We start from the raw sequence: 22,214 nt of genomic DNA on the forward strand, positions 1-22,214 counted from the left end.
GTGGTGAGAGTACATTTGATCTCTAGGTTACTTTAATTAATCAATTATCATTTTTTACAAACTTTGTCCCCCTATTAAGTACTATTATTCAACCCAACTATATAGTTTAAGCATGCTACCTACTGATGGCTTTCCGTCATTACACGCTTTTCATATATAGACTGGTATGCATATGCATGTAGATGTGTGATCCTTGAGCATGAGCATGCTAATCTAGCTAGAGTCAACGTAACTTTATTTAACGATCTACGTTTTGATCCTGTTTATGATTTAAATTATGTTTGATTCTACATGCATGCCTATTTGTGCGCATTTGCACGTGCGTGTGCGGCCTCGCATTTGCGCATGCATGCCTATTTGTGCGCATTGCACATGCGCGTGTGCCCTCACTACTAGCCCCTCGCATTTGCACATACAACGGCCCAAGATCAATTGGGTACATCTGCACAGAACTCATGGATGCATGAGTTCTGGGCAGATGTATAGGGGACAGAAGTAGAACCGGCCGCCATGGCTCTACTAGCAGGAATCTACCGTGGGCTTCTCCATCTGTGTTTTTGCCTCTTCAGAATTCCACTACAACGGTGAGGGACCAGTAAGGTAGGCTGCGTTCACTGTTGAAAGAATCCTTTTATGATTGATTTAACATGACTTCATTCCTGGCCCCTGATGAGGACAAAATTTCAAACTCTCGCAGTGCATCACTTATGTCAATTACAAACTTGACCTAACTAATGATGTCCAAATAAGGGTAAAATCTTAGCTCCCTTCACTCATCTCATTGTGTTCTAAGAATGAAGTGAAGAGAGCCGTGATAACATGATACAACATAAAATCCAGCCTATCATTCCCTGAAATCGTCCTTGTCATCGATAGGAATGGGTCTGTTTCTCCAAAACACTGCCAGGGCACTTCCTCCAAGCTGCACAGAGAGACACAATCAGCAACAATTAAGAAGGCAAGAGTGATGACATACAGATAAGTTTTAGAAAATTTGCCAATAATACCCAAAATAACAGCCTACCGCCATGAAGACAACACTGACGGCAGATGGGACAGCTACCAGGGGGTTGGTGAAGTGCTTCTGTGCTAGCAGGAAGCCTAAAGCCGAGCTCTGCAGACAATTCCAGACTTGGCATGATTGAAGTTTAAGTATACAGTACTTGACAAGATGCCAATTTAGAAACCCTTCCAAGAGCTTTGCCTTAGAGACTCTTTTTAAGTACTTTCTCTTGATTGAGCTAACCTGCATGCCACACTCGATCGAAATCGTGCGAGATGTAGATTCTCCAAACTGGCAAAACTTTGAGAAAACGTAGCCTAAGAAAAATGCTGCTGCATGGAGGATGGCCACCGGAAGGATTAGTTGTCCACCTTGTGCTTTAAGCACTTCTGAGACTTGCCCTATCTTCAGAAATCCAAAATAACAAAACATCGTATCTAGTCAGGACTTCACTCTCTTGTAGAATAAGTGTTAAAAACTATTAAATGCAAACGCAGCCACATCCTAAGAGCTAGTTCTTCTTTCTCTATAATTCACAAAATCTGTATATGTATGTATGTATTGGAAATATAAGTAGGTACGTATGTATGTATTGTATGTAGGTACGTATGTTTGCACATATGTGCATACATATGTATGTACGTATGTGTGAGCTCTGTGGCATGGTGGCATAATTGGATAAAGACTCACCGGACTTGCACATAATAATGTTGTCAGGATCACTCCAACCAATGGGGTGAATGCTGTTAGCTTTTCTGTAAATTTTGGGAAGTATTCATGAGATAGGACTGCAAAAAAATTCAAGCTTTCATGGTTTTAGGCAACCGTACTTGAAATTGAGACATCTCCTCTTGAACCTAGATGGTCCTTGCATAAGCCTTTGCTGGTGTACTAAATAGCCTATCAACATATCGATGGTGTCCTGGCAGGGCAATGATCCTATATAATCAAAAGCAGGTAAACACAAAGTAACATGATGAGAACTGACCTCCAATGATTGTGGGTAAAAGAACCACTTGAAATGTACTGAGAGCCAACCCCTGTTTTTTTTATAATACAAAAGATAGCTTGTCAGATATTCACAAGGGCCACTGACATTCAACTAGATCTAGAGATAGTGAATTGTGACAAGACCCTTGGGTGGTACAACTCACAGCTGCGTCAACTGGTACTAGCTGCCCAGCTAAGACTTTGGTAAGCAAAGGAGTCATCACAATTGCACCAATTGTTGAGCATCTGCATACAGTTTAGCACTTTAGTAACAATATTACCCCATCAATCACCTATTTGAGAAAGACACCAAAGGGCTGACTTGGCTGCCTAATGATTGCCAAGGGTGGTAAAAATGCAGGTGTGCTATCATGTCGGCCTTTCATGGTCAGATGCCCAAATCTGCTGTCACAGGGCATGACTCCAGACCAGAGTACATGAGCACGTACTAGTACGTGGTGTCAAAAGCAGGTACTGAAACTGGTACACATGGTGCTGGTTCACAGCACGTACATCTGGTTCTATAGATGTAGGATGATATTCAGCAGGTACTTGCAGGTACAGTTTGGGTTTCAGCATGTACTGTCAGGTACATTTAGGGATTCAGCATGTACTTGAGTCTTGCAGGTACAGGGTTTCAACAAGTGCACCAGGTACACACTCGGGTACACCAGGTACAGTAGGCAGCTACAACAGGTACGCAGGAGGTACAGAGCAAGTACACAGCAGATACACATGTACATCAGGTACAAAGCAGGTACAGCAGCGAAGGGGAAATCCTATGAGAGAGTCGACTTGCAAAAGGATAGCTCAGCAATGATGCGCTTCTTTTCCAATAAGAGAGAGAGAGAGGGAGAAGCACTCGTGGGATAGGTTGAAGGGGATCCAATCCCCTCCTGACAACTGGCAGTGCCCCTTCTAGGGTGGGCACCATTAAATGGCCCCACATGGATGAGAAGGGAGTGAGGGTAGCCAGCCTAGCAACTAGGCCCCAGGCACTGGCCAACCGGCAGCCCAGTATTTAAAGTGAGAGTGAACTCCATAAGGTTATAAAACCTTCACAAATAAAAATAAGGTTAGAAATGATACTTACCACCTGTTCACATGCCACAAACTCAGTCAGAAGAGACAGGGCATTCGCATGCTTCACGGGTGGGCGTCCCCTGCCTGTGAACTGGACACATCATAGGAGGCAGTTACACGAAAAGAAGTTTCAACAAGCAGTCAGAGATGCATGCACGTGCATTATGCAATGGATATATCTCCCATTTTTGGAACCTGTAAATAGCACGTCTTCCTGAGCACAAAACTGGCTTGATGGGAAGCCTGAACCACGATTCCTAACAGTGGGTTCCAAGTCTTAGCCAAGCTACGGGTGACAAAAGGCCGGCCCCCCATAGGTGACGCAAGTTTGTCGTTTTCATAATAACGTCCTGATTGATTAATTGGTATCTTGACGACTCGGGTTCAGTACGAGTGACACGAAGCTCCCTGGCCTCCCGTACCTTGGCACAAAATAGAGGAAGGACTCCGAAGACCACTTGGGCGGCCAAATGGTGACAATGGACATCCAACCTTTGGCGGCTTGTCTGTGACAACTTCTTCTAGCTCTGGCCCTACATACTTCCACAATAGACTCACGTGAAAGGCGTAATGAATCCTCCAATGATAAGGCAATGCAACCCAGAAAGCAACCTCATTGATCTGTTTGATCACCTTAAAAGGTCCATAAAACCTAGTAGAGAGCTGACGTTCTTTCACTATGAGCATACTCAATGGCATGGGTAGAATGTGAAACACGTGTATCCTTGGCTGTCCCACCATTATGCTCCATTTTCAACCCATGGTGGGCCTCTTCCCTTGCTCGTTCCGGAGGCAATGTCCTACGGCTCTAGCATGCTATCCATCATCCCCATGAGAAGCATGTGTCATATGTGCATTACCCTCATATCTACCACTGTCTCTCTCATGTGCATCTTTGCCCTTTCTTGAACCATGTGGCATAGAGGCTTGGGGGAAAGTCACAACGGCCTTATCCTTTTGCACTAATCTTGCAAGATATGAATCCACCAAGCACAAAGGCTCCTTGAATCCCAATTCTCCCGCATCACCAGTGCGAAGGAGATAAGTGATGGCAATCTCCCTAGGCTTCACACCTAACTCCTTTTCCAAGGATTCAAAGGCGTGCTCTATCATGGACTTAGCCTTCGATACATTTTTGCACCTGTGGATCCTCACACAAAAATTTCAGCTCTACTTCTTTGGCATACAACTGCCTCTTGACATACTCAATCTCGACCCTTAACACATGAGGCTCTTCCTCATACATTTTCTCTTTCTCGTGAGACTATTGTCCCACATGCGTATAAGCCACTTCATGGACTGAAGGCATGTACCTGTTTTGCAAAGCATTTGATGCATGGGTACCACTTGAATGGCCACGAGAATTTGAAAATGCCTGGGTATCCTTAGTGTATGACGATGATTTCACACAGCATCTCAAATGCCAACGACCATTTCCCCACTAAGGAGAGAGAAACAACCGTGTCTGATATCACTGTAGTACACCCAGCTAGGTGTGAACGTCCCTCGATACTGTCTTGTGAAATAGATAGCACATCAACACTTACGCAATGGACACTGCATCAAAGTAGATAACAAAGCTAAAAGTAGAACTTTACAATGACCCCAGGCCACGAACGAGCCGACACCCCCCCTCAATACTGAGTATATTATTGGAGTATCTTTAATTTGTAGAAAGTTCCAAGGGCTTGCCTGCCAAATAATCCAATGCAATGCAAGCATGAAGACAAGTTACCCAAACAAAAGTATGTCGGAATAGACTATGGATGCAGGACTTGTCGAATGAGTCGAAGAAGCCTGGCCACCGATCTCACACCTAGAGGGGAGTGAACGCGAAAATTGTTGTTCTACTCCTCTTGGGCGCCATGGCACTTGCAAGGCAACCACCTTAGCGAGATGGCGACTTTGGCAAGGGCTCGAAGGTGCCCTCTTCTCCTACATATGATCTACGATAGTGATGCCTTCTCCATCTACGTCCTAGGATTTAGATTCTAGCATGCACCCTCTTATCCATTTTTTTGTACTCACATTTTTGTACTTGCGCCCAGCATGCATTGCACCGATCTTACAATCTAGCCACCCTTAGTACTATGCTTTGTACTTTTGTTTGTAACTTGTTTTTAATGGAATTTTGGCTTGTAACAACCTCTGAGCTCTCTGTTCTTTCAAATTGATAATCTCTAAATTTATAAGTGTTTTTAAAAAAACAAAAATGTACTTTACCGTATCGTATTCCAAAATTTCAAAGTGCAGCAAGCAACTACAATAGGTGCATCAAGTACAATGAGCGGGTACAACAGGTACACTAGGCAACTACAATAGGTGCATCAAGTACAATGAGCGGGTACAACAGGTACACTAGGCAACTACAACTGGTACAACAACCAAGGAAAAATCCCTTGAGAGAGAGTCGACTTGTGGAAGGATAACTAACCTAGCAACGATGCGCCTTCTTTTCCAACGAGGGGAGAAGCACTCGTGGGGTAGGTTGGTGAAGGAGGGTGGAAGGTGTCCAATCCCCTCCTAGCACGTGGCAGTACCCCTTAAGTATAGGGTGGACACTATTAAATGGCCTCACGTGGGTGAGAAAGGGAGTAAGGGTGCTCACCACGCTGGTTGGACAAGAGTTAAGGAACTGGGCCGCGGACAGGGCCCAGTATTTTAAGTGAGTGTGAACTCCTAAGGTTATAAAACCGTCGCAAATAAAAATAAGGTTAGAAATCATACTTACCACCTGTTCACATGCCACAAACTCAGTCAAAAGACACGGCATTTGCATGGTTCAAAGGTGGGCGTCCCTTGCTCGTGAACGCTGATCAGCACGCCATAGCAAGAAGTCACACGAAAACAATTTCAAGCAAGCAGAGATGCATGCACGTGCATTGTGTAATGGATATATCTCCCGTTCCTATAACCTATAAATAACATGTCTTCTCAAGCACGAAACTAGCTCAATGGGAAGCCTAAACTGGGATCCCTGACACTGGGTTCCATGTCTTGGCCACACTATGAGTGACTACTTACAAGGCTTGGACTCTCGTAGGTGTTGCAAGTCCTGTCCTCTGTACAGGAGACACGAAGCTCCTTGGCCTCCTATACCCTGGGACGAAATAGGGGAAGACCACTTGAGTGGCCAAATGGTGACAGTCACAACTTCCGATGCTCACGAATGGCAACTCCAACACCCTCCTCCATTCAGGCACCCACCCCCAAAACCATGAGCAAGGCCGCCGTCCAGCACAAGCCCAAGCTCTGATACCATGTGAAGTCACAATAGCCCGCAATGTCCAAACACACCCACACCATCAAGACGACCAACCAACGCACCACTTGTAACGCGCGGAAGCTCTGGGTAGTCTTCTTTCAACCCTAAACACTCTTGAAAACCTTCTGATGCAAAAACGCACCATCTGATGCAAAAACGCAGGTAGAGAGAGAGTAGAGAGAGAGAGTGAGAAGTGCTGGAATTTCAGTATATACTATGGTACAAAAAGGTACATATCCTTGCAGCCATGGGCTGCCTTCATAAAAAGGTGATAAACCCTAAAATCTGTCCCCTATGGGACCTCTAAGGATCCAATCCCCTAGTGGGAGAGAATGACTCAAACATGGAGCAAAGGTGCCTTTATATAGGCCTTGGAGTCATGTGGGGAACTGGCCGACTGCTGGTCGGCCAGTTATTAATTCATAAAATCCATTTAATGCTGCCGCCGACTGTGTCTTCTGGATGCGCCTGCTGCCAGCACCTTCTGTCCTGCAACGCACCACTTGTAACGCGCGGAAGCTCTGGGTAGTCTTCTTTCAACCCTAAACACTCTTGAAAACCTTCTGATGCAAAAACGCACCATCTGATGCAAAAACGCAGGTAGAGAGAGAGTAGAGAGAGAGAGTGAGAAGTGCTGGAATTTCAGTATATACTATGGTACAAAAAGGTACATATCCTTGCAGCCATGGGCTGCCTTCATAAAAAGGTGATAAACCCTAAAATCTGTCCCCTATGGGACCTCTAAGGATCCAATCCCCTAGTGGGAGAGAATGACTCAAACATGGAGCAAAGGTGCCTTTATATAGGCCTTGGAGTCATGTGGGGAACTGGCCGACTGCTGGTCGGCCAGTTATTAATTCATAAAATCCATTTAATGCTGCCGACTGTGTCTTCTGGATGCGCCTGCTCTGCCAGCACCTTCTGTCCTGCAGCCGACAGTCCTTTGGTCATGCTGATGTCAGCCTCCATGCAACCGACAACCTTCTGATCCATGCTATGCTCCATGTCCACCTCAGATGAGTCACCTGAAGCTCCTACCTTCTGGTTCTACTGGTTCATAATCTTTATCTGCTTGCCTCTTCTGGATCTAGCCCTAGAAATGTCCATGGCATCTGTGATGCACATGACATCCCCCTCTGCTAAACTTGATGACGGGAATCCAACCTGCTCTTGGATGACTGTCATCATCCCAATCCTGTCCTGAAGTCCCTCTGTCATCATCCATCCCTGGCAAACCTTTTTCTCTGAAAATCCGTTCTGTTCTCCAAACCACTCTGTCTCTGATGAAGATCTATGCATCTGGTCTTCCTCTAGTCCACAATCCATTCCTGCCCTGACTCTGAACACCGTCTTGGTCTTCGTTCCTGGAACTGAGTCTGGCACTCTCACATCACCCTTGGAGGATCAACCTCCCTTGGGACCGTTCCCTTAGAACCTATCTGGCTCACGGAACTGCCATCCCCATCTGGCACTGTGGAACACCACCAACAAACCTCCTGGGAGTTCTTCCCGATCTGTGTTCCCGCCTTGGGCTTCGAATCCGTGTACTTTCCTGTACCTTGGACCTGTACACCATCATATGGGACTGAATCAGTGTTTAGCTTTGCTGAGCCTGATGCTCTAATACCAATGTAACGCGCGGAAGCTCTGGGTAGTCTTCTTTCAGCCCTAAACACTCTTGAAAACCTTCTGATGCAAAAACGCACCATCTGATGCAAAAACGCAGGTAGAGAGAGAGTAGAGAGAGAGTGAGAAGTGCTGGAATTTCAGTATATACTATGGTACAAAAAGGTACATATCCTTGCAGCCATGGGCTGCCTTCATAAAAAGGTGATAAACCCTAAAATCTGTCCCCTATGGGACCTCTAAGGATCCAATCCCCTAGTGGGAGAGAATGACTCAAACATGGAGCAAAGGTGCCTTTATATAGGCCTTGGAGTCATGTGGGGAACTGGCCGACTGCTGGTCGGCCAGTTATTAATTCATAAAATCCATTTAATGCTGCCGACTGTGTCTTCTGGATGCGCCTGCTCTGCCAGCACCTTCTGTCCTGCAGCCGACAGTCCTTTGGTCATGCTGATGTCAGCCTCCATGCAGCCGACAACCTTCTGATCCATGCTATGCTCCATGTCCACCTCAGATGAGTCACCTGAAGCTCCTACCTTCTGGTTCTACTGGTTCATAATCTTTATCTGCTTGCCTCTTCTGGATCTAGCCCTAGAAATGTCCATGGCATCTGTGATGCACATGACATCCCCCTCTGCTAAACTTGATGACGGGAATCCAACCTGCTCTTGGATGACTGTCATCATCCCAATCCTGTCCTGAAGTCCCTCTGTCATCATCCATCCCTGGCAAACCTTTTTCTCTGAAAATCCGTTCTGTTCTCCAAACCACTCTGTCTCTGATGAAGATCTATGCATCTGGTCTTCCTCTAGTCCACAATCCATTCCTGCCCTGACTCTGAACACCGTCTTGGTCTTCGTTCCTGGAACTGAGTCTGGCACTCTCACATCACCCTTGGAGGATCAACCTCCCTTGGGACCGTTCCCTTAGAACCTATCTGGCTCACGGAACTGCCATCCCCATCTGGCACTGTGGAACACCACCAACAAACCTCCTGGGAGTTCTTCCCGATCTGTGTTCCCGCCTTGGGCTTCGAATCCGTGTACTTTCCTGTACCTTGGACCTGTACACCATCATATGGGACTGAATCAGTGTTTAGCTTTGCTGAGCCTGATGCTCTAATACCAATGTAACGCGCGGAAGCTCTGGGTAGTCTTCTTTCAGCCCTAAACACTCTTGAAAACCTTCTGATGCAAAAACGCACCATCTGATGCAAAAACGCAGGTAGAGAGAGAGTAGAGAGAGAGAGTGAGAAGTGCTGGAATTTCAGTATATACTATGGTACAAAAAAGTACATATCCTTGCAGCCATGGGCTGCCTTCATAAAAAGGTGATAAACCCTAAAATCTGTCCCCTATGGGACCTCTAAGGATCCAATCCCCTAGTGGGAGAGAATGACTCAAACATGGAGCAAAGGTGCCTTTATATAGGCCTTGGAGTCATGTGGGAAACTGGCCGACTGCTGGTCGGCCAGTTATTAATTCATAAAATCCATTTAATGCTGCCGACTGTGTCTTCTGGATGCGCCTGCTCTGCCAGCACCTTCTGTCCTGCAGCCGACAGTCCTTTGGTCATGCTGATGTCAGCCTCCATGCAGCCGACAGCCTTCTGATCCATGCTATGCTCCATGTCCACCTCAGATGAGTCACCTGAAGCTCCTACCTTCTGGTTCTACTGGTTCATAATCTTTATTTGCTTGCCTCTTCTAGATCTAGCCCTAGAAATGTCCATGGCATCTGTGATGCACATGACACCACTAGGAGATGAACAACATGAGCACGACAAACCCTTCCTTTGGACGCTACAACAAATCCTCCAACGGGCTCCCATCTCCCGCTATGCACCACTAAAAATCTAGCTGGAGGAGATAAAAGCAACCCACACGCAATCTACCCTATATAGTTGCCAACCCTTCCAACAGCCACCCGCTGTGGAATTGTCACACCCCCACCATGGGATACATGTAACAGTTTCCAACGCTCACGAATGGCAACTTCAACACTTGTGAGGTCTTCACTACAAATTTAATGTGTCTCACCTTTGAATGGCACTCCCATCAGTTCTATAGCCTCGATCTCCTCCTTACCAAATTCAAAAAGACCCCTCTAAAGCTCCTCGAGAACTAATAGATTGACCTCATCCACCTCCCTTCGGGATTCAAAGATATCCGCTTCCAGTTTCGTCGGCAACCTGGGCAATGAAACATATGTTGGAGTCTCCTCAATTGTGATGGCGCCATCCAAGACCTCCTCTTGCCTTGGAAGCTCTCCCTCACTTGCATCAATGCTTTCAATCTTGAGCCACTCCACAACCCTCGGCGACTCCACTCTGGTACTTCTCATTGCGAGTACTTGCTTCATCATGCTATATATCACCATATTGACGATCTCGCCTTCCTTGTGCTCTTCCAAAAGACATGCTTTATGCGCTTCTTCAACACTTGTCATTTCTACTTTTCGGCCTTCAGCCTATTTCTCATAGTGCTTCAACTGTCTCTCTCGATGCTCTCAAGTGTCAAAATGCTCTCATGCTCCCATCAAAAACATCATTTTGACATGTTAACGGATGTCCTCGATGCATAAAGCCACGTGGACTAAGGCTGAATCATTCTCTTGGGATGCCATGGCTGTCCTCCATGCATAAAGCCACGTGGACTAAGGTCAAATCATTTTCTTGGGATGCCATGGCTGCCTGTCTAGACTTGACCTAGTTGTGCATGCAAACTAATGCTACATGCAAGACCTATGCAAGCAACCCTAATGCACAACATGCACAAAGCTGATTGTGGATGCAAAAATGCAAACCTTGATTTGGCTGCCTATGCAAAAACGCAAACCCTAATTTGCTATGAAGCTTAAGCTGGCGCTGAAAACACTAATGCAAAATAGAGAAACCCTAATTTTGGCTTGCAAACCCTAAAACAAAGACCCTAATTCAACATGCAAAAACTCTACCTAAGGACTGACCCATGCTCTAATACCATTGTTACATGCATGCAGAAGCATGATCTAGATTAAAGCTAAGCAAGAGAGATTAACACTAATCCAATTGAACTTGCAAACACACAGAGGGATGTAACCCTAATCTATAGTAGTTCATATATACAACGGTTCTTGGATCTATACTTAGATCTAGTTCATCCATGCTAATCGTACTCTGCATACAAAAGATGTCTTGTTGAATCCACAGCTTGGTCATGCTCTCCAAATGCTTGCATTCTTGCCTAGAGCTACCTCAAGGCTGCCTCTATGTGGGGGTTCTTGGCAACACCTGAGAGATGCTTGAATGAGGGCTGAAGCACTCTTTATAAAGGGTTCATAGTTGGCTGATTGCTCATCATTTTCAGGTCTGGCAACACTTGTCCAAAAACATCATCATAAACTTCATAAAACATGTTCATACTATGTCCCAAAGCTGTCCCATCCATGGGCGCATATCTTGGGCATGTCGGAGCACAATTTAGACTGTGCAAACTGCCCAAATCGGGGACCACATTTTGCCCCTTATCTTGCCTAAGAGACAGGTGAGGCAACGGAAGCACATGTCCACATGGAGTCATGCCTGGGCATGCACGTGACAATTTCCCGTCATGCCTTACAGGATGATCTGATCTAGGATCAAAGTTGAGCGTTGCCTTCTAAAGAAACTGACTGGCCCTTACCTGGACCAACTAAAGGCTACAACCCAACTCACTCTGGTATTGATTGGAATTTATACAATCTGGTGTATGATGGAACTGTTTGGGACATCGAAAATTGGCCATCCCTATGGTGCTTAAGATGGGTGGTCTACGGTTGCCTGACGCTTTATCCCATGACCAGGGCTATCTGAACACAAACAGGCTATGCCCAAAACTAGTCTGAAACTGTTCCAAACCTGTCCAAACTTGGTCCAGCCTGATTCTTACTTATTGGCCATTCATTTAGTCTAGACACTAGCATCCAAGTGTCCTATCGTCCACCTCAGTGCCTGCTACCCATATGGCTGTCCTAGGCATAGGCAACCCATACTCGTGTCTGTGTCTCACAGTGAATGCATGTGACGACAATCTGACAACAAGAACTAGTCCATTTAACAAGCATTTCAGAAAAAAATTCCCACTGATGGAAACGCCTACCTTGTCCATTTTGTAAAGAGTAAGGTTATTTTATCTGTAGTAAAAGCTTCCATTCAACCTTGCTTGTCTGCACACATGTACCTTAGGCATCTACCTTACTTGAAAATAAATAGGCTGCAGAAATGACCTACATCTAAGCTATCGGTGGGGAGCATAAAGAGCCGAGATGGCACATGAAGCCAGGGTCCAGCTCTACCGCAGAACTCTTCTCCAACCGTTGAGATTACTAACATAACCAATAAAGGCATGCTTGTCATTATTGGTCCTCACCTCATAATCATTCATATGGTCATTACTCCTTGCTATCCATCCCAAACAAGTGATTTATAAATGAGCTCTTAAAAAAATGAGTTCATGAACCTTGAGACTTCCATGTCATTCAGTGCAATTTCAGAGTGTGCCTCCTCTCAAACATTGATACCAAAGCAGACAGTGAGTGGTAAGCTCAATCCCTCCATAAATAGCTTACGTGGTCATAAGAACAGACAGTGCAACATTGCCTTTGGATATGTAAGTTGCCACATTAGATGCTTGGCCTCCAGGACAGCAAGACACCAAGATGAGACCAGTTGCAAGAGGAGCAGATAGCTTCAAGGACTGTGATTGCATAAAAAGTATATCAGCAAACAAACTCAAAATTTTCCACTCTAAACTGAAGGCGATAAATTTGACCACTATTCTCACCAGGGCTATAAGGAATCCGAGCAAAGGCTTGATAACAAACTGAGCCAAAAAACCCACACCCACCTGCAAAAAGGGTTGCAACTGGATGAGATGACCCTACTGATGTGCTGAAATGCATTGTAGGCTGTCCCTTCTAAAAAATTTCCTCAAAAAAACAAAGATACGTGATTGCACTTTTAAGTCTTTTGAAAATGGTTTGCAAAAGCAGCATATAACATGCACTGCATCTCACCGTCCATGGATTTCGTAAGCATCTTCTGAAATCTTCAAATGTAAGTGTCAAACCCATAGACAACATCAAGAATCCTAAACACACAGTGAACAAATCTGTCTCTAACCATGTTACCTGCAAAAAAAAATTATGTTTGAGAGACAAAAATGTAGAAAAAAAAGACTATCACCACCTGACCTTTTGAACAACACATATCTAATGCCCACATGAAACATAACACAAGGGATTCTACAGGAATACCTGGCAATGGGAACTACCAGTTGATCATTGTATGGCTGTCAGCTAATAACAAACTCTATATTCCTATACTGTAGTACAAGCAGTGCCACAGTCCCATCTAGTGACCAGATGGAGTTTAGTTAGTCTATCCATGTTATGCTGGGCACAACAAGCTCATGTAACAGTGCATACCTCCAGAGAGGAGTGATCTAACCTACATGATCATTTGTTCAATGTTGTGTACAAGAGGCATGGAGCATTGACCTCCAAGTGTGTCACATGCAAGAATGTGGGCTTGCCTCCCCTGCATTAAGAGAGTTTGTGGGTATCCAACCACAATAAGATGCTTTTAACAAGTTTAGACACTATGGCTAAAGTCATAAAGTTGTGTTCTTTGGTGCAATGCCAGCCCAACACCTCAAGCTCCATGTTTGGACATATGGGGCGTGCAAGTCTAGGCATAAGTGCATGTGCATGTCACACGTGTAAGCTTCTATTATCATTAAGAAAGGTACAACAAGATCACACAACACACTGCATTCCGCATTCCTTCAGGCAAACTTTGATCAACACACATGACATAACTTGTGGACTTTAGTATGTTAAGAAAGCCCCAAGAAGCCAGTAGAGAGTTGAGAACAAGGTCACCGCGAAACGAAACGTTGCTGAAACGATTCATTTTGGAATGAAACGTTTCACCACCGGAAGGTGGCCAGTGAAACGATGGACCGAAACGATTATATACATAAAATCTAAAGGTTGGGCATGGTGCCAAAAGAGCTGAAAGTATACACAGTGCACACCAACAGTTCAATAATCAAACAATCATAACCCTGAAATTGGTGGAAGAATTGGGCAACCAATTTGGGGATCCAAATTGAGATTTGCTCAAATTGGGCAACCAATCAGGGGATTTTGTCCCAAATTGGACAAAACCCCCAAATTTGGGTATCGAATTGAATGCCCATTTCTGAATGTTGAGAAGATGGGCTTATAGCTGTGATTTTTGTATGTTTTTCTCATACTTAATAGAAGTCCCTTTCTTTATTTTTTTTAAACTGCCCACCCTGAAACGTTCTACGTTTCACTCCATGCATGAAACGTTTCGCGATCACCCTGGTTGAGAAACACACTACATGCCTTGAAATAGATTGTGATCAATGGAACATGATACAACTTGACGCCCGTCTATAGGTACAATCAAGTGCATGTATGCCTTAGTACTGCCATATGCATGTGTTTTTTTTTTACTGTATGTGCATTCACACATACATATGAGGAAGAGACGGAAGGGGGGCAGGGGGAGAGATTCTTACTGCAGATGGCTTGTAAATTCCAATGGCTGTGCCTAGAATCACCTGCAAAAATCATTGGCATAAGAGAAGCTGTTAGATCTACCTTTGCCATGCAAGCTTATGCAATCATTCAAAACTCAAAAGCTCAGGATCAAGAGTCCGTTTGAGGAGCTAATAGAGTAAGCCAACATGTTGCAACTCATGGTTAGGATACCAACCCAGAGAGGGAACATTGTTGTCAGCAGTTCGACCACCTTCTCAAACTGGCTGACCCCAGTGGAAACTTCCATGGGTACCCCACCAGCTTCACCCAAGGCATTAGCTTCCGCCTTGCATCGAAATTGCTTAATCCTGCTACAAAAATGCCCGCAAATCTTAGACTTTCCTGCGTACTTGGAAAATGCAGGCATATCAAAGAGCAGCAGCATCGAAATTTCTTACTCGTGCTACAAAAATGCCCACAAATCTTAAGACTTTCCCATGTACTTGGACAAGGCAGGCATATCAAAAGAGAGTGGCACTACCAAAACGATAGCTTCTGCCTTACATACTACATAACTGTAACAAAGCTTATGACAAGGATGTTGTGTTTACACCACACAGGCACATCAAAACTAGTCTAAATCACCAGAGGACCTGCCTGGATGAAAGAGAAGACAGGGGGCGCATCTCTTTTGCCGAAAAACCCAGTTTCTCGCTTTCGTAGCCTCCAAAGCACCGGCAAGAAGATCCTGTACGATAAACATAAACATGAACGTAGCCTAAAATAGCAGGGATTGATTGAGTGGTCATCCTAAAACCTAATCTGACCCTCAAGTACTCCTGTTAAAACCTTAGCAAACAACGCTTGTAATAAACAGTTTGAACCTGTTAAGACTCTAGTAATCCTGCTGAAACCCTAAAGGGAACAACGGATACCTGGCAGAGACGAACAGTAAAAAGAAGAACAAATTACCTGAAAGAGGCGATAATGCGAGGCCCAGCTGAGGCTTCTTGAAGGTCCCATGACGAAGCTCCGGCATGGGCTGCAGGGAGACGGTGGAAGAAGGAGTACGGGACAGGAGCAGGGCCGCCATACCTGCTTAGATAAAGCTCTTGTTCTCAGCTCTCTTCTGCAGGGGGTACACAAAACAAGCCCAGTTGGGGGGTTTTGTCTGTGCAGGCAAAGGCACAGACAAGGCAACGCGACAAAATGCGTTGTTTGCGAGGCACAATCTCTCCCGTTTCCCGTTTAGCCTGAATTTTCAAAAATTCTAGGAATTTAACCACCTTTTAAACCGCCACAATAAATAATTTTCAACATATCCCTTTTGTAAATTTTTTTTTTTGGTAATGTCATCACAACTCAATACATTTCTTCTTTTTCCTCCATGTTTTGAGCTCCTGAGTCATGTTTACGTGTCATGCTCTTGTCCCATACCAAAAATGGTTTTTAGAAAACGCTACTTTTAGGATCTAGCTTAATGACTTTTGTTGGGAGCTTCTCTTCTCTATCTATATATATATATATATATATATATATATATTATATAAAGGAAGAGTTTTAAAAAGCTGCCACGTGGCAAGAATTTGGAAGTTCTGGAAGCAGAGGAGGAGGGTCGAGAAGGTTGGGATAGAATTTGAATTTGGAGGTTTGAGAGACATGCAAAGCATGGGTCAACGCACTCATCATGGCGATGCTAGATAAACCCAAAGTTGATTGATGTCAAGAAATCTCGATTGAAGTTCGGCATTGCCCTTGTCTTCAAGGAGATATTTTAGTTTTGATCCTCTTCCCTATATTACAAAGTAAGTGAGGGAATCTCCCAAGGGCATTCATAGGTTCACACCACACCAGGCAAGTCCACTTTGTTCTCCCCTTGCTGGAAGTTGTTGCCTTCTTTTGTCACTTGAAGGGGCCTATCTCTCAACGTACCAATTAAAAGAGCATATGAATGCCTATTGTCAATAGTAGGGCATAATAGTTGATGTTCCTTGCAAAAAGACCAATCAAGACTACCCTAGGATACATCTAAAAGCACCCTAAGAATGCTTAAGTATATCCTTATTTTTGCCATTAGTGAGCACAATTATGTAGACCCTTTCCCCCTTTGAGGAGCATGCTATAAGCTTATTAGGGCTACATGAGAGCAATAAGAAGGTATTGCATCACTTGCATACTCCATCCCTTTGAGGAGCATGCTATAAGCTTATTAGGGCTACAAGTGAGCAACAAGAAGGTACTACTTATTATAAAAGTTTGAGTTTTTATGAGCCTTCAAAGGCCTAGCAATTTTTCATTTCATCACTTAGGAAGGGAGCTAGGGAAAGGGGGGCATGTTTTCCATCCCATGCATGTCTTATTTTGGCATTGTTTCCCTAGTTAGAAAGCAACCTTAATAACATAATTCAAGGCATGCTTTAAACGAGAACACCGCATTGGTTGCCTAAATAAAGGTATGCATGTCCTAAGTGAAGGTTATAATTCAAGTGAGTGGACACCAAGTCAACTTGTGAGCTTGCAATCCATGTCTAAAGTCATATGTTGTTTTCTAGGCATATCGATGCAAGCCCTTGCTTTTCTTTTCTTTTTCTTTTTGGAAAAGGTGACGGATGCATGGGGGGGTGGAAGGGCAAGGGGTGGGGAGGGGGGGTGTGTGGTTGGAAAAAACCTCTAGCAGATTAAGGTTTCATGCCTACAACCTCCAGCAGAAAGAGGGTTCTCTAGCGCCCATGATCCCCAGACTGCCGTCCTTGGATTGAACCTCGTCTTTCATGCCTACCACCCGTTCTTGTTCCCGAAGGTCCTTCTCCATCAAGCTTAATCTCACAGAGTCTTTCAAGAGAATATCCTTAGTCTCAGGGTAAAGACTTAGAAACCTCTTTCTTTCTTCAAGAAGCCCGCATATATATTGGACATATAACAATCTTTTTGAAGTTCTTGGTGTTTTCTTAGATATAAGTGAAATAACTTCCTTTATAAGATTCCTGTCAATTGAATGCAATAGGGCATTCGGTTGTAGTTGGGAGTTTCCACCCTATCGCCAACAAATTTATAGGTTTATGGAGAACTCTCTGTTACAAATTTAGCTTGAATTCACAACACACTTTATATCATAAAAGCTAACTTTATTGCTTTCTATAATCTTACTTTTTAGTTTTTCGTCCTTTACTTTAGCATTTAACATGTTTCCCTTAACTCAAGCACTTTTAAAATAGAAGGGGAGGTGAGCTAGCTAGCTACATTGAATCAATGCTCCTCCTTTCAAGTTTCATGCACTCTAGGTGAAAAGGGTGGATGTTTGATATATGGACAATTTTACCTTCATTTGAAAATAATTTTAATAAAAGGAAACTTGCTCAAAGATTATTTAAGAAGATAACCTATTGCAAAACCTATTAAAAGAGTGTCAGACAAATAAAGTATTATTTGATAATTAGATAAAGAAATAAACTTGCTATCAAGATAAGTTTGTATTTAAAGTTTTCTTGTGATGCATAAATTGATTAACAACATCATGCTAGCAAATCCTATGATTGTTAATGATTGGTTGTTTTTGGAAATCTCCGCTTTAGATATACATTTAAATATGCAAGAATTGTCCAAGCTTTTGTGTTTTTCTAAACAACACTATTAAAACGCAAACTTTTTTACTTAAGGATTTAAAAGGAGAGTCCTTTAGTCTTACAATACTTGGATGTATAAGAACTACAAGTATTTTGATTAAAATGTATAAGAACCCCTTATTCCCATGATCATGCACCCCATTGGTAAGGTGTTCAAGTTTCAAGGCAGATAACCAAGTTTAAATCTAGCTAAATCCAACAATCAAAGTTGCATATTACTAATTTGTATACATTATATCCCCACCCCCTCAACACGTGCACACACTAACACACACACACACACACAAAGGTGTATAAGGACCCCATTCCTTAAAGGAGGTACTTGGAAAAATTTCAACCACCACACAAAGGTGTATAAGGACCCTATTCCTTAAAGGAGGTACTTGGAAAAATTCCAGTCGCACCACAAAAGTAAATAAAATATCACTTGCCATCACGTTCTTGCTTTAAAAGCTAGTGTTTATTGATGTGATGTTGTGATGTAACGAGAATGGTTTGTAGGTAAGGTTAGAAATAATAAGGATATATAATTAAGGTGCTTGTCTTGTTTATGGATTAAAAAGAGAAGTTTTCAAAAGACTTCAAGGCACCTAAACAATCTTGATTAAAAATTGCTTGTGTACAGATCAAGATTTACAGTCTTTTCTTTTGACCTATCAGGGATGAGCAAGTTGGAATGATTTGAAAGATGAGTGTGGTGTACAATCTCAAAGACAAGAAAGTGATACTTTTATGGGGCCTATCTCCTACCAAAGTTCTATCCATAATATTTAATTAATTATCAAAGTTAAAGTATTAGAGTTAATGTTGAGGATGTTTATTCATCATTTATGTAGGTGGTTATTAATCAATGAACTCATATATAAGTGAGAAGTTATATAAGAAAAACCCAAAATAAGTAAAGTATTGGAAATTCTTTTAAATGTTCATTAGCAACAATCTCTGCTAAGTTATGTGTGATCATGTTATTGAAGCTTAAAACAATGGTCATGGTTGTCCCAAAAGATAATTCTCATTAAGATTGAAGATATATAAATAAGTGATATACATGAGCTTTTTTAAGCTTGAAAAGTAATGCAAAAAAAAGTGGAGAATATAATGAGTTATTTTTTACAAAGATAGTGTTTAAAAGGTAGTGGAGTGTGAGAAAATTGAAGAGCAATACCAAAGTGATGGCAAAGGAGCTTTGTTACACTTGAAAAGGAGTGTGTAAAAAGTGGTGATTGAGTACAACGAGTTCTATTTTACAAAGTGTCCGAAAGGAAATGCAGTGTGAGGAGATGCTTACAAGGTGAAGGAGGGGAATAGAAGGTGTGGGTCACCTCTTTCAAACACTTACAAGAACACACATAACCAATGCATACTTTTTTAAAGCAAATTTTGGTGGACACAAGGCAAAGCAAGTATGGGGTGAAATGTAAAGGGAGGTCATATGAGAACATTTAGAGGATAAGGAGGAAGTTTGCAGTAAAGTGAAGGTGGATATTGCTTGGACCTCCTTGATGCCTTTGTTGCACATTGCATCTTATGGTAGTGAGCAAGCTATCCCCATCAATATGCCAATGGTTTTAGAATGGGCTTCATACAAGTGTGATTCCTAAGACATCTAATGGGTTCAATGATGTGTGCTAAAAGTAAGGCCAAATAGAACGTTGTGCAAAAGAGTTGTTATAGAATGTTATAAGTTTTTAATGATAATGTCATGTTTTAGTTTTAAACTAAACTTTCTTAACTGAAGAGGGCTAGCAATTTAGGTCTTGAGCCCCATATTTATCATAATAGCAAGATCATGTTTTCATATCATTGAAGTCAAACTTGCATCATGCAGAGAGAGAGAGAGAGAGAGAGAGAGAGAGAGAGAGAGAGAGAGAGAGAGAGAGAGAGAGAGAGAGAGAGAGAGATCGATTTCCTATAAAAACAAGAACTCCAAAGAAGGTGATATATGGCTTAGTTAACAAAGGCATGAAGTGTAGTGTGCAATACGGGCTAGATTGAGAAGGTGATATATGGGTTAATTAACAAAGGCATGGATTATTGTAATGTGCAATACAATCTTCTTTACTAAAAGCAACTTCCTCCACTCCAAATAAATGTGAAAGAAATTAACTAGTAAGGGACAAGTTTGATAATTATGTGTAATATAAGTTGGTGCAAGTAATTTTACCAAAACACCATTTTTTGTTCTCAAACTAGATTAGTGAATCTAGCCTTCTAGATTAGTGAAAATTGAGTTTTATACCCTTTTGCCACATTGGAATAGTTTCTACTCATGTTTACCATGTCCATTGTATTGCTCTTGTGTACAAGCATTAATCATCAATAATACAACCATTGTTTCCTCGTCGCAATTGGTATCACAACAAGATTAACTTGTTGGACTTCATTTAAATTGTTACTTTTCTTTATCTTAAAAAATTGTAGGTTCATTCATAAGATTGGCTAATGTATCTAACCAAGCTCAAGTTAATTTTGTTGCACTTTCATAACTATTGATTTGGGAAAGGCATTGAGATAAAGGTAGCATTCAGTGTGAAACAAGGGCACACATGCATAGTGATCTCAAAATTGATGATACACATATGTTGGCAAACATGTCAATATGAACTGCCAAGGGTGGTCATATAACCAGCTTGACATCACGTCAACAAATTGGGATATTAATAGATGATCCATTATAGGTCATTTGAGCCCTGCAACTTGAGAACCATGTGTCTCAAGAAGATATCCCTCTACCCTTAGTGCAATCCAATATGGAATATCATCTCGCGCTTTCATGTAGCCTATTTAGCATGATGCCAAACCTATCTAACTTGTCTCATACCCATTTGGCCGCATATGGCCCATCCTCAATGTGGAAACTAGGTACATTTTTTGTGCGGCAAATTTTCTATTCATAGCATACTTACAAACACCATGATTAACAAAATTATCTACACTCCCAATAGCTTGTTATGAATCCAAACCTGAGTTTTGCTTTTAATGTGCAATCTCATTCTATTCCCTCCCTATTTTTTGGAGAAGCATCATAGGTACATCGTGCCTACTCTATAATATTTTAATTCTAAGCTCGCGTTTAGATGGTTATCAAGCCTTTGAATTCACCTTCTCGAAGATAGTTCTCAAAGATAGAAGAAAGCATGAGTATTATTGATGAATCCACCTTCTCAAAGCCAGAAGAAAGCATGAGTATTATTAATGAATTCACCTTCTCAAAGTCACAAGAAAGAATGAGTATTATTGATGAATTCACCTTCTCAATTAGGGCCAGAAGAAAGCACAAGTATTATTGATGAATTCACCTTCTCAAAGCCAGAAGAAAGCACGAGGATTATTGATGAATATTATTAAAACATAAGATCAATATCATCATCGGAAAGATGAAGATTATTAATGAATAATATTAAAACATAAAATGAATATCATCATGGGAAAGCATGAGGATTACAATGACTTCATCAACATCGTTATCATTTTCCTTGACTTTTGCATACTTGCCCCGATAACATTTTTGTCATATGCTTTATAGATCTCTTCGTCTGCCCCCATCAGTGATATTCCATAGGACAATATCCCTTGGTTTTTTCCATTGTTTTCCTCCAATCTATGTATTACCCATTGCCTATTGTCTTAATTAATGGTTTCCCATGAAAAAGATGTGGTTTTGATGGAGAGTTGTGTGTGATTTGGTGAGAAATAGCTCTCTTTTTTATTTTATGAAGAATAATTTTTGCTTAATTTTTAGCCTAAATTGTTGTTTTTTTTGTTGTTAATTTAGTTTTTAATGTTCCTATGGCTTGCACACATAGAGTGTAGCAGGCTTTGTTTGCTTGCATTGCATCAAATAGTGCAATAGAATGCAAATTTTAGAGGTTTTTAGCTTTCTTTAGAGTTAAAGATAGAACTAGAATCATTAAATTTTGTTTGATATGTATGTTTTTTGTTTGAATTGTATGCATTAGAGTGTTAGCAAGCATTAGGAGTAGCTCAATCCTTTAAATTTAAAAAAAAAACATCAAAAAACTCTTGAAATCGAGTAATCTTCCTTAATTGGCTGGTTTTTGTCATTAAGGGTGATTAATCCAGTTAAAGAGGCA

The 22,214-nt window shown here is 42.2% G+C and overlaps 1 protein-coding gene across 1 annotated transcript; it reads right to left on the bottom strand.

Moving 5' to 3' along the window:
- Window positions 1-610: 610 nt before the first annotated feature.
- Window positions 611-15,752, bottom strand: LOC147623323 (putative sodium/metabolite cotransporter BASS2, chloroplastic). Its single transcript, XM_086821461.1, has 13 exons — window positions 15,470-15,752; window positions 15,155-15,245; window positions 14,733-14,865; window positions 14,536-14,577; window positions 13,001-13,114; window positions 12,769-12,831; window positions 12,554-12,681; window positions 2,158-2,239; window positions 1,992-2,043; window positions 1,694-1,791; window positions 1,247-1,408; window positions 1,025-1,114; window positions 611-922 (listed from the first exon to the last, which is right to left on the bottom strand). Exons 1-13 carry the CDS (start codon window positions 15,588-15,590, stop codon window positions 845-847), a joined length of 1,254 nt encoding a protein of 417 aa, XP_086677587.1. The 5' UTR covers window positions 15,591-15,752; the 3' UTR covers window positions 611-844.
- Window positions 15,753-22,214: the final 6,462 nt, after the last annotated feature.

Source organism: Cibotium barometz, chromosome 27 (assembly GCF_041138505.1).
Source record: "Cibotium barometz isolate CiBa-2024 chromosome 27, ASM4113850v1, whole genome shotgun sequence".
NCBI lineage: Eukaryota > Viridiplantae > Streptophyta > Polypodiopsida > Cyatheales > Cibotiaceae > Cibotium > Cibotium barometz.

What these genes read in the sequence shown, in the direction of transcription:
- LOC147623323 (XM_086821461.1), bottom strand. Translation starts at nt 15,590, where the DNA reads ATGGCGGCCCTGCTCCTGTCCCGTACTCCTTCTTCCACCGTCTCCCTG. An exon ending in GAATTTACAAGCCATCTGCA is followed by an intron (nt 13,115 to 14,535) that starts GTAAGAATCTCT and finishes TTTTTTTTGCAG; the next exon opens with GTAACATGGTTAGAGACAGA. An exon ending in TAGTACCAGTTGACGCAGCT is followed by an intron (nt 2,044 to 2,157) that starts GTGAGTTGTACC and finishes TAAAAAAAACAG; the next exon opens with GGGTTGGCTCTCAGTACATT.